At 49.9% G+C, this 12,522-nt stretch overlaps 1 protein-coding gene and 1 long non-coding RNA gene across 3 annotated transcripts in view; one reads left to right on the top strand and one right to left on the bottom strand.

Moving 5' to 3' along the window:
- Nucleotides 1-5,729: 5,729 nt before the first annotated feature.
- ATCAY (ATCAY kinesin light chain interacting caytaxin) overlaps nucleotides 5,730-12,522 on the top strand; it is a 36,969-nt gene continuing 30,176 nt past the window's right edge. For both annotated transcript variants that reach the window (XM_060006540.1, XM_060006541.1), the window contains exons 1-2: nucleotides 5,730-6,126; nucleotides 8,351-8,469. In XM_060006540.1, the coding sequence (XP_059862523.1) occupies nucleotides 8,393-8,469 (77 nt within the window). In that variant the 5' untranslated portion in view covers nucleotides 5,730-6,126; nucleotides 8,351-8,392. The remainder of the gene's footprint in view (nucleotides 6,127-8,350; nucleotides 8,470-12,522) is intronic.
- The window catches only part of LOC132421736 (uncharacterized), a 50,791-nt gene continuing 49,605 nt past the window's right edge, over nucleotides 11,337-12,522 (bottom strand). Inside the window, exon 4 of the long non-coding RNA XR_009518766.1 lies at nucleotides 11,337-11,490. This is a non-coding gene — a long non-coding RNA (uncharacterized lncRNA). The remainder of the gene's footprint in view (nucleotides 11,491-12,522) is intronic.

Consider the following 12,522-nt stretch of genomic DNA (forward strand, 5'->3'; position numbering starts at 1 on the left):
TTGGGGATTTCTAGGCTGGAAGTGATTTTCCTTTTTGTGCCCTTGGGTGGATTTGGTTGCCCCGCTGACCGTTTCTGGCTGGGTAAATGTGGCCCTACTGATACGGCCAAGTCCTGCTTGTCCCTTCAGCAGCCCCCTGGGTGCCAGTCTTTTCGTGGAGCCTTCTAAGGCTCCAGTACCTAAAATTCAGTGGCTCTGAATTAGTGCTTCTCAACTGGAGTGTTTTGCCCCCAGAGGAGAGTGAGCAGTGTCTGGGGACATCTGTGGTTGTCACGACTGGGGGTGCTCCTGGCATCAAGTGGATGGGGACCAGGGATGCTGCTCAATGCCCCACAGTTCCCAGGAGGGCCCCCACGACAGAGAATGACCTGGCACCAACGTCAGCAGTGCCAAGGTGGAGAAACCCTATTCTAAGGGTAATTCATTTTGAGGGCTATTTCTTGACCCACTTACTATAGGCAGGGCCATCTTGGGGGGGGGGGTGCAACAGTAAGCTGCATGGCACCAGTCCTCAAGAACTTAGATTCAGGGAAGCAGATCATAACCAAACTATTACAATTAAGGTAGTCTTTGGTTAAGAACAGATTTATTGAGATATAATTCATGTACCATACAATTCGCCCAACTAAGGTGTGCAATTCAATGGTTTTTAGTATATTCACAAAGTTGTGCAACCATCACGACTAATTCCAGAACATTTTCATCACCCAAGAATAAACCATGAACTCTTAACAGTCACTTCCCCAACCCCACCCCAGTCCCTGGCCACCATTAGTTTGCTTTCTGTCTCTATGGATTTGCCAGTTCTGGACATTTCCTATAAATGGAATATCAGTCAGCAATAAAAAGGCATAAACTCTTGATACACATCACAACTTGGATAAAGCTCTAGAGAATTATGCTGCGTGGGAAAAGTTCCATTTACATAAAATTCTTGAAAGGTCAAAAATCATAGAAATGGAGAACATATTTGTGATTTCTAGGGGTTAAGGACATGGGGAGGGGGTAATGGGGACTGGGGGTAGCTATAAAAGGGCAACATGAGAGATCCTGTGGTGATTGAAATGTTCCGTATCTTGACTATATCAAAAGCAATAGTGCTACTGCATTATACTATAATTTTGCAAGATGTTACCATTGGGTAGCATGGTGGAAAAGGGTACATGGGATTTCTCTGTGTGATTTTTTACAACCCCATGTGAATCTACAATTATTTCAAGTTTTTATATTAATTTTTTAAAGGCAAAAAAAAAGAGTACATTTACCAACCATGGTGGGGTGGTGTTCTTTTGCCACCCTTTTAAGCAGGCACAGGGCTAGTTAATTCTTGGATGGAAACCATGGCAAGCCCAGGGTGCCAAGGAAAGCCGTATGGGTGATTTAGTGGATGGCATTCTTCCATTTGTGTCTTAATGACCATGTGTGGCCATGAGAAACAATCTAGTGCGTCTGGCAAACGCAGCTCTCCTGCCATGCCCTGGCTAAAGGCCAGCGTGGTAATTACACATGGCCTCCCTCCAATTTCCTGCAGCTCTAACTAGATAACCCAGGCTGCGTGCCTTTTACAAAAGCAGGTCTGTTTTGATGTTTTCTCTGGTTGCATAATATCTTTTCTTTCCTGTTATTTGCTATAAGCATTGTGCTAAATGCTTTACATGCATAATCTTATCTAGTCCTCACAATAGCCCACAGAAGTAGGTATAGTTGATTCTCGTTATTAGCAGCAGTTCTGTTCTATAAAGTTGCTGCAAACACTGAAATAGCAAAATACTGACCCATTGCTCCTAGGGGAAATACAGGGTTAGGTTCCTGCGAGCCTCTGGTCACAACATTTTCATCAACTGATCAATACATAACCTTGTGTTATGTGTTTTTTTGTTTGTTTAAAGGCTTCTTATTTAATATACATTGTAGATTCCTTAACATTGAACTCACATTCCAGAGCACTATAACTCACACCTCAGTGAAGCTTATCTAACATGCTTATTTTCTCCATAAGGGCACAGCACAGCCTTCTTGTGCTAACAAACACTAGACAGCACTTCAGCACCATGTGTGGGGGCCATTATAAATAGCCAAATCACCAAAAAGAAAAAAGCACAAAAATGTTAAAAGCACGGCACTAAATAGACCCACAAAAGGACAGCTGTTTACAGCCTAGGCTGGAATAAACATCAACTGGTTCAACCTCAGCTGACAGCACATGCACAATCAGCACTCAGATTTTTTCACTTCTCTGTGTTGTCTACAAATGACCCTGGAAGCACCATGAGTATTGATTTTGGGGGTTACAAATAAATTTCAGCCAGTAGGCAAATTCACAAATACTGTGAATAATGAGGATCAAATGTATTTGTATGAATCCCCTTTGCAAATCAGGAAAAGGAGGTTTAGTAATTTCATTGCCTCAACAAACTCCACTGAGAACTAACTTCGTTTCAGGTATTCTTCTAGGGCAGGGTTTCTCAACGACCGCACCATTGATATTTCAGACTAGATAATTCTCTTGGGGAAGGGGCTGTCCTGTGCACTGTAGAGTGTTGAGCAGCATCTCTGGTCTTTACCCACTCGATGCCAGAATCACCTCCATCCCCCAAGTCATGATAACCAAAAATGTCCCCAGACATCACCAGATGTCCCATGGGGGGGTAAAATCGCCCACAGGTGAAAACCACTGGTCTAGGGATTAAAGATATAGCAATGACAAAATGAAACATCTCTGATCTCAAGAAACTTACATTCTCGGGGAATGGGGCTGGGGGGTTAGTGTTTCATGGGGACAGAGCTTTGGTTTGGGAAGATGAGAAAGTTCTGGAGATGGATGGTGGGGATGGTTACACATTGTGAATGGAATTAATGTCACTGAACTTTACATTTAAAAATGATTAGAATGGCAAACTTTACGTTATGCGTATATATTAATATGTATAACCACCATTAACGATAAACCAGACAGCAGCCAATCTTGGTTCACGCAGCGGCTCGGTGGCGGGTTGCAGCACCACGGACAGCTCCCAGCGCGCTCTCAGGGAGGAAGAGCTGCTGCTTTACAAACGTCCTTCTGTTCCAAATGCTTTTCTCCCCTTTCTTCATCCATCCAACTCCTACTCACTCCTCAGCGCCCAACCCACATGGTCACCACCCCTGCCCCACTCTGAGAAATCTCCCCATGTGCCCCCCAAGCCACTCTGCTCCAAAGATCTCAGCCCAGACTCCCTTGCCCATCTGCTTCTCCGAGTGGGAGTTCTACGAAAGCAAAAAGTCTTCCTCACGTTTCGGACCCCAGTGCCCAGTACTAGAACAAACCTGGATTTCCCGCTCAGTGTCTCTTCCCAGAGCGCCACGTCCTCCAGCCAAGAGGTGCAAAGTCCAGATCTTGTGCTGGAGTCTCTGGGCTCTCCTTCTCTGCTGTGGGGCGGTTGCCTTTATGCCTTTGGCTTGGAGGGGGACCGACCCTGATGCAGTGAGTGGGGTAGCCACGTGAATAGAGTGTTGTCTGAGACCCACAAGGGGAGCCAGCGTCCGTGCATTCTACCTGCATTTCCCGAACATCTCCTTTGTGACGCGTGCTACTGCCTTGGCACATTACAGTGTACAAAACCAACCAAGTCTCTTTTGAAATTTCTATTCCAATGGGGGGGGGGGTGTGTGTGCTAGGATAAACAAAGAAACAAGTAAATAATCTCAAATAGTGGTAAGTGTTATGAAAAAAGACTCATCAGGTTCCTCAATACCGTAAACATAGAATTAGTGTATGACGCAGCATTGCCACTCCCAGGTATATACCCCAAAGAACTGAAAACAGGGATTCAGATAAAACCATGTACACCCATGTTCATAGCAGCACTATTCACAACAGCCAAAATGTAGAAACGCTTTTTGTTTATCCACTGGTGAATGAATAAACAAAAAGTGGCGCATGCATACAATGATATACATGATTCAGCCATAAAAATGAATGAAGCACTGACACACATCACAATGTGCATGATCCCTGAAAAATGATGCTCAGTGAGAGAAGCCAGACACAAAAGATGGCATAGTAGATTATTCCATTTATATGAAATATCCAGAACAGGTAAATCCACAGAGACAGAAAGTGGATTAGTGGTTGCCAGGGGCTGGTAAGGGAGACGTAAGAGACTGCTTAATGGGTACGGGTTTCCATTTGGGTGATGAAAAAGTTCTGGAACTAGACAGTGCTGATGGTGGCACAACACTGAATGTACTTAATGTCACTGAACTATATACTTTCAAATGGTTAAAATGGTAAATTTTACATTATGTGTATTTTACCACAGTAAAAGAGAAAAAAATTTTTTAAAAAACTGAAAAACAAATCAGACTAGATAATGGGATGGAAGATGATGGAGTGAGAGGCAAGGTAGGCGGTGAGATTAGGAAAGGCCTCTTTGAGGAGATTACTTCTGAGCTGACACCTGAATAATGCAAACATCAGGGGGAAGAGCATACCTGGCAGAGGGAGCAGCTTGTGCAAAGGCCCTGTGGTGGGAATGAGCCTGATGTGTTCACAGAACAGGCGAAAACCATCACAGTGATTAAGAGGGGCAGGAGGTAACAACAGGCATCCATTCCTACTTAGGATCATGTATTGATATTAGTTTCCTGTGGTTGCCATAACAAAGTACCACAAACTAGGTGGCTCAAAACAATAGCTTTTTTTTCTCTCTCTCACAGTTTTGGAGGCCAGAAGTCTGAAATCAAGGTATTGGCAGGGTTGGCTTCTCCTGGGGGCTGTGAGGGAGAATCCATTTGGTGCCTCTCCAGCTTCCGGTGGTCACTGGCAACCCTCCATATTCCTCGGCTGGTCGATGCATCATCCTGACCTCACATGATGTGCCCCCCCCTTCTCTTCTCTTATGAAGTCACTTGTCATGGGATTTAGGGCACATCTTAAATCCAGGATGATCTCATCTGGAGATCCTTAACTTAATTCCATCTGCAAAGACCCTTTTTTCCAAATAAGGTCACATGCACAAGTTCCAGGGGTTAGGACATGGACATATCTTTGGTGGGGGGGGGGGACACCATTCAACCTGCTACCAGTCTAAAAATAAAATCAGCAACAGCAAGAAACACGCATAGAACTTTTCTCATGCTGCGGCACCGTGCCAAGCACCCTCCCTGCATCACCTCATTAAATGCCGAAAGGCCAGTACCCTAATGTTTCCATTTCACAGATGAGGAAACTGAGGTCCAGGAAGTGTGATCACTTACCCAACCAAGTCCCCAGCCAGTGGCTGAGCCAGTGTCCCGATCCACTTATGGTTTGATTTCAGAGGGTGCACTCTTAACTCTATACCATTCTATGGTCTTCCAGGGCGGGGCTGACGCACGCACACCTGCAGGGGGCGCCTTTCCCTCGGAGGCCCCGAGCGAATGTGTCTGAGAAGGTTCTGTCTCCCCAGCACCCAGCCCGGTCTTCGGCCCATGGCTCATCGTAAGTGGTCGGCTGAGGGACCCATGAAATGGGTCCATGAGGATATTATTTCCTCCCTCCCTCTTAATCTAAGGAATGAGGCCATCGCTGCCACTTATTTATTTGTTCCTTGTTTTGTTTTTAAATCTGTGATGCGCCATCAGGAAATCATTTCCGCTTCTGCCCCTGGTGAGACTCTTGGAAATGCTCCCCTCTCAGCCAATGGAGAGCACCGATTCTGGCAGGGGGCTGTGCTTTTTGGTCAGCCCTGCCCCCATCCACCCACCCTGCACACAAAAGCAGCATAATTAACTGTCTTAAGGAAGCCGAGCCTCCGCCAGCTGCGAGCTGGCAAGAAGAAAATACCTCGGAGGCACGAGGACCAGGGACGCAGCCGCAGCCGAGCGAGGGGGAGCCGACCGCTGACTGCAAGCTGTTCCCCACCCGTGGACAAAAGCGCCCATCCGCGCCCGTCGCATTGCCCTGGGTGACCTTCCTTGGATGCGGAGTCCGCGCCAGAGTGCATCTTCCTCGGATGCTCTGAAGGCGAGGGATGCCCGGCTGCATCCGCCCAAGGCTCTTCTTTGTTTGCGCGTAACCGGGAGAGGCCGCGGAGGTAGCCGGGACTCACGCGGAGGTGAATCCACTTTCTTTCTCCCCGCCCTGCCGAGGAAGATTGTCCGCAGGTATCCGCCGCTACAAACCCCCTTCTGGCAGATGGGGCGGGTGGGAGCAGGGTCTTGTGATTCTTGGGATGCTACCAGCTCCATTTTACCCCACGCGGAGAAAAGCATCCGCCCCCCACACACACACCCACAGTTCGCCTCCCATGCCCACCGTTCACCTGGATGGCAGAGGATTGCACCATTTCCGGGACGTGCTTAGAGATTAGGCAGCTCAAACCCTCAGCCCCTCTCTGGGACGCTTCCTGAGAGACCGAAATGTACACGTCCCACCTCTGTGCATTTCCTATTTATAACGCCGTGAGCGGATTTGGAAAAGGATTTGATAGATGTGTAGGTAAAAGCTTGCCTATGGGGTGGGGAGGAAGGGAAACGGTTGAAGACAGAGATTCCTCCTCCTCTGCCTGAACTTGTATGTGATGTGCTGATAATTCAGCACCACAGCGGGAAGGCACGCTTCTCATCTCCCCCTCGCTGCCTTATTTGCCGTCCTCGAACGTGAAGTCGGGATCAGAGGGCGGGAGCGTCCGGGGCCCTGCGGTCACCCACCCACACCCCTCATTTAGAGGATCGTTGGGCCAACATGTGTGGCCCCAGTCTCAGCTGTGGGTGGGGTGGAGGTGGGTGGTCCTTTCTGGGGGTTGAGGTCACACCCAGCTCAGGATAAGGAAAACAGACGCAAAGACCACTCCCTTCAGAAAGGAAATGAATTTCCATTGATGGGAACTTTCCCTTGCAATAAGTTCCTGGGCAGTTGTTGCCCACAGCATCAGGAAGACATCTCTCTCTCTCTCTCTCTCCTTTCCGTACTGCGTCTTACTGTCCCTCCTCCATGAATGAATGACGACATTCAGGGCAGTGACAAGAATGGAGTGAGAAACTCTCACTGAAGTGGGGGAGGGTCGAATTTCAGACATCCCGTCCCCCCTGCCTGACCCTCACCTGTCTCCGGCTCCCTCTGAGCCCCAATCCCAAATGCAGACCCTCCATCCACAGGGGCTTAGGTCCAGCGAGGGGCTCTGGAAGACACACCCAAACTAAGAGCCACCCACCAGCTCTAGAGGGGCAGCCGCAGTGAGTGGGGAGGGGGGAGGGGCTGGAGGCGGGACCTTAGGTGCTGGCAAGTGAGGTTGACAACTTCTCAATCTCAGATCTATGGACATTTGGGGCCGGATCATTCTTGGTCATCTGGGGTACCATCTGGGGCACTGTAGGGCACTGAGCGGCATCCCTGGTCTCCACCCACTTGATGTCAGTAGCACACCGCCCCCCCCACCCCCACCCCCGCACTTGTGACAACCCAAAATGCCTCCAAACATTGCCAGATGTCTGGTGGGGGAAGGCAGAATCACTGCCCGTTGAGAACCACTGGCTTAAAAGCTCAGAACCTGCACTATTAGTTGAGTCATAAGATCCTGGGGGATCCTTTCTAGACCAATTCTTTCATTCACAGGCAGGGAAACTGAGACAGCGGAAGTCTGCCATGCCCCAGGATAGACTCAAATTCAGTCCCGCTCGGCAGTTCTCACCACACTCCCAGACAGCCCAGCACTCAAGCCCCACCTAAAGTGCTGCCTCCACCCCATCCTTGCCCCCAGCTGGTTCCTCGCTATGATAGGATAAAAACAAAACTGGCATTTTGTGGTTGGTACAAATGATGATCCTGATTTCCAGCCCCAGGCACTTTCCGCACTTCCTTTTTCAGTCCTAGGGTCAGTTGTCAGGACTTGCTTCTTCGTTGGGGGAGGGGAGGGGACAGAGGGGCAGGACAGGTGGGCTGCAGCAGATAGAGGTGGGTTGGCGTTAACCAGGTCTTGTCTGAATGTCAATCCCAGCAAGGAAGCTTAATTATATCAGTCATTAACACAGTCATTTAGTGTAAATGACTTTAATTGGATTTATTGCTTCCTAGTTGAAGTCCAAGGTAAGGGAGGGATGGTGAACCTTGCAGAGGATGGATTTCAGAGCTTCAAAGGGGGGGTGCTTTTAGCTGGAGGCTCAACCCCTCCTTTGGTTTCAAACTCCAGACCCACATGGGTGTTCAGCTTTCTATGCCTCTGTTTTCTCACTGGTGAAATGGAGAAGCCTCATGGGGCTGGGCAATGATTCAATAAGACAATGGACACAAGAGCTCTTTGCAGATCCATCTCTGAAGTTCTGTGTGTGAGTGGGGAATTGTCGTTATGACGATTGTCCAGTAAAACCTCCATCCACTGCCCTCCTTCAGGATTCATCCTTGCTTCAAGTCGGTCCTTGCTTCCCAGCTCCCATGGGGACCACTGAAGCCACGCTCCGGATGGAAAACGTGGACGTGAAGGAAGAATGGCAGGACGAAACTCTGCCCAGGTACAGCTCCCTAGGTGTGCGTGTCAGATGTGGAAGGAGCGGGCCCGACACTGCTCCCAGGTGTGAGGCAGAGACACCCCAGTTGACCGGGCCAAGAGCATAATTGATATTTGCTGAATTATTTAAGATTGATTTCCCACCTCCCTACCCTGCCCATCCCTGCCCAAAGTGCCAAAATAGCTCCCATTCCCACACTATTGTAAGAATTCTAAACATTCTTCTAAAGCCACCTCATGGGCGGTTACAATATTCTTACCTGGGTTCCCATGAATTCAGGTAACAGCGTGTTTTTACCTGCAGCAGCCAGAGGGACCCTGTCATACCCCTTAAAAGCCCTGGGGCAGGGACTTCTCTGGCGGTTCAGTGGTTAAGACTCTGTCCTCCTAAGGTAGGGGGCCCGGGTTCTATCCTTGTTCAAGGAACTAGATCCCTCATGCCAAAGCTAAAGATCCCGCACGTGGCAATGAAGATCCCGCGTGCTGCAACTAGGACCCAGCGCGGCCAAAAAAAAACAAAACAAAAGGCACGGGGGCTTCCCTGGTGGCGCAGTGGTTGAGAGTCCGCCTGCCAATTCAGGGGACGTGGGTTCGTGCCCTGGTCCGGGAAGATGCCGCGGAGCGGCTGGGCCTGTGGGCCATGGCCGCTGAGCCTGAGCGTCCGGAGCCTGTGCTCCACAACAGGAGAGGCCACAACAGTGAGAGGCCCACATACCGCAAAAAAAAATTTAAAAAGGCACGGAAACAAATTCTACCCCAGAGCCCCCAGGAGGAACCAGCCCTGCCGGTGAAACTGATTTCAGACTTACTTCTTTGTCTAGATTCGTAAGAAAATACATATGTGTCGTGTTGTTGTTGTTTTTATTTTTTATTTACTTATTTTTGGCTGCGTTGGGTCCTCGTTGCTACGCACGGGCTTTCTCTAGTTGCGGCGAGCCGGGACTGCTCTTCGTTGCGGTGCGCGGGCTTCTCATCGCGGTGGCTTCCCTTGTTGCGGAGCACGGGCTCTAGGCGCCCGGGCTTCATACGATTGAATATGCTGAGTATTTCACATACTTGTTTACAGTCTGTTCCCCACCATGGAACCCACGAGAGCAGGGGCCTTTGGTTTGATCACAGGCGTACAGCTGATGCTCAGTGGATATTGGGTGAATGGATGACGGTCATTGGTACGAGTTCAAAATTGTAGGAAGCAAGATGTGCGTGCCCACATACTTGTCTCTCTGTATTCTCCTCTGGCGAGGCGTTGGGTAAGAGAAAATACAGTCAGCACAGGCTCCCCTTCATTCGTCGGCTGGATGCAACTGCTCATCCCCCTCCCACTTTTTTTTTTTTTTTTTTTTTTTGGCCAGCTTGCAGGATCTTAGGATCTTAGTTCCCCAACCAGGGATCGAACCCGTGCCCATGGCAGTGAACGTGCAGAGTCCTAACCACTGGATCGCCAGGGAATTCCCTCTCCCTCCCACTTTAATGCAAGGAGTTTACCCACAGGAGACGATGCCCGAGAGTTAGTTGCATAACCATCCAGGAAGGAAGAGTCAAAGGGACTGGGCATATTCACCCTGGAAAAGACAATTTGGAAAGGATCTCAGTTGGTGAGGGTGCTCAGGGCAGAACAAGGGTGATGGACAGGCATGAAAGGGATGCAGGTTTGAGTCTAAAGTAGACTCTTTGGACTCAAATGGTCCAATCTGTGCATGCTTTGTACGGCCAGCCGGCCCATTCAAAAGCAAAATGGGCTGATGGGGGAGGTCTGGAGCTTCCTGTCCACCTGTCCCAGGAGAAGCTGTGATGTCAAGGGCATCACCCCCTCATTTGAGAATCTTTAGCTCTCTCTCCAGTCTAGGCATTTTCAGTGTCGATGTTTCACGCACATCCTTATGATTCTTAAAGCGATAGATGGGGACTTCCCTGGTGGTGCGGTGGTTAAGAATCCGCCTGCCAATGCCAAGGACACAAGTTCGATCCCTGGTCTGGGAAGATCCCACATGCCGTGGAGCAACTAAACCCATGTGCCACAACTACTGAGCCTGCGCTCTAGAGCCCACGAGCTCCAACTACTGAGCCCGCGTACTGCAACTACTGAAGCCCATGTGCCTAGAGCCCGTGCTCCACAACAAGAGAAGCCACCGCAATGAGAAGCCCGTGCACCGCAACGAAGAGTAGCCCCCGCTGGCCACAACTGGAGAAAGCCCGCGTGCAGCAACGCAGCCAAAAATAAATAAAATTTAAAAATAAAAAATAAAGTGATAGATCCCCACCTCAGAATAGCCGAGAATCTCTTTTCTGCGCAGTACCGTTGTCTTCAGGAAGACAAGTATTTCGGGAAAGAGACGGCGACTTCATTGGAGCCGACCTCCTGTTCTTTCACTGTTAAAATGTTCTTCGTTCTACATTCCCTCTTATAAGTCTTTCTCTTTAACTCAATACAAGGAGTGCTGATGCCTGGATTTGTAGAAAGGGGTCTGATGACACCCGGACCTGGCAGTTTGGGCGAATTAAGGACTGTTTTTATCAGGGGCTCCTGATGTAGCTAGGAATGCTCCAGAATGGACAAGAGCCGCCTTGGGGAGCTGTCCCTCGTTCCCGGCATGGGAGATCTGTTTCCTCCCATGGAAAAGGTGGAAACAGATGGGATGATCTCTGTGGGTTCCTTCCAGCACCAAACACCCGGGGTTTGGAGGCATCTCCAACCAGTGTCAGCCTCATTTACCCCGTGGTCCCGTGAACCCTGGCCCCTGTCCGAGACCAAAGCATCCCTCGGTCTGGACTTTGAGAACCTTCTGATTCAACCCTGCCTGCCCGGGTGGCAAACCCCAACCCTTCCTGGACATAAAAAAAATTCTCTGATGACAGCACAGGACTCACCTTGCTCACTCTGATTTTATTTCACGCAACACAGCGGAACCAAGAGGGTACGAGCTGTGGAACCGGACAGCCGTGGGTTCAGATTCCAATTCTCCAGTGGGCTCGCTTGCCCACCTTGGGCAGCTCTTCAAGCATCTTTGTGCCTCAGTTTTCCTATCTGTAAAATAGGGACAATCATTCCTGGCTCACGAAGTTGTCGCGAGAAGTCGATGAGGTATGAGTTGCGAGGCAGCTGAGCCAGGCTGTCTAGATGCAGAGGGCTGCCCACGGGACTTGCTGCCCTCAGCCTCATCCTCATCAGCCTGTACCTTGTTCACTCTGGTTCCTTTTTCCAATTCCCCCATAAAAGAGACCCTCCTCTCCCAAGCCTTGTTGAGACAAAGTGGAGCTGACTGCAGCTGCAAATGTGAATTTCAAGTGAGTTTCCCCAGCTGCAGAGGGTTCCTCTCCCTTTTCAGTAGTTCAGTGTTTGCAGTATAGTGGCCTGGCTGTGCAGCCCTGGGGTCAGGGACATGCCTTCGTCAAGGCTCTGTCCTCCTCGTTCTGGGAGAAATGAGTACAGCTCCTTATACAGCGTCCAGCTGCAGCTCAACATAAGCACCTCTGTCTGATACCAGACAACCCACAATTCTATTCCTTCGAGCTCAGTGATCCCTTCCTGGGTGGGATCCTTGAGCTGCCCCGGGTGTGTCCGGGTGCTTGCCCTGTGCCCACAGCCCCCTCCTGCTGCCATTGCCTTGCGGCGTCTTCCTGAACCTCCTGCTCTTCTGCAGGTACCTGTGGACCCTAGCTGAGAGAGGGCAGCCTGGAGACGATCCATCTACCTGCCTTGCTTCCACATTCATTCATTCTAGTGATATGCACCGACTGTATGCCAGGCCCTGGGTGAGACGCTGGGGACACGTGGAGAACAGGAGAGCTGCCCTTGTGGGGTGTTCACAGTCTGGCGCAGAGACAGGCGGTCCCTTATAACCTCACAGACCAATGAAAAATTGCAGCTGGGTTCTTGGCACCTGGAGAGCGCCAGGTGGGGTCTGACGGGGTTGGGGACATTGGGGGAGGTGCTGACCCTGAGCTCTGAAGGATGAAGAGGTATGAACAGGGGAAAGAGGCTGGGGGTAGGGGTCAAGCATTCCAAGCAGAGAGAGCAGCATGTGCAAAGGCCCTGAAGCCAGCGGAAGCAGATCGA

Source organism: Delphinus delphis, chromosome 3 (genome assembly GCF_949987515.2).
Source record: "Delphinus delphis chromosome 3, mDelDel1.2, whole genome shotgun sequence".
In the NCBI taxonomy this organism is placed as follows: domain Eukaryota; kingdom Metazoa; phylum Chordata; class Mammalia; order Artiodactyla; family Delphinidae; genus Delphinus; species Delphinus delphis.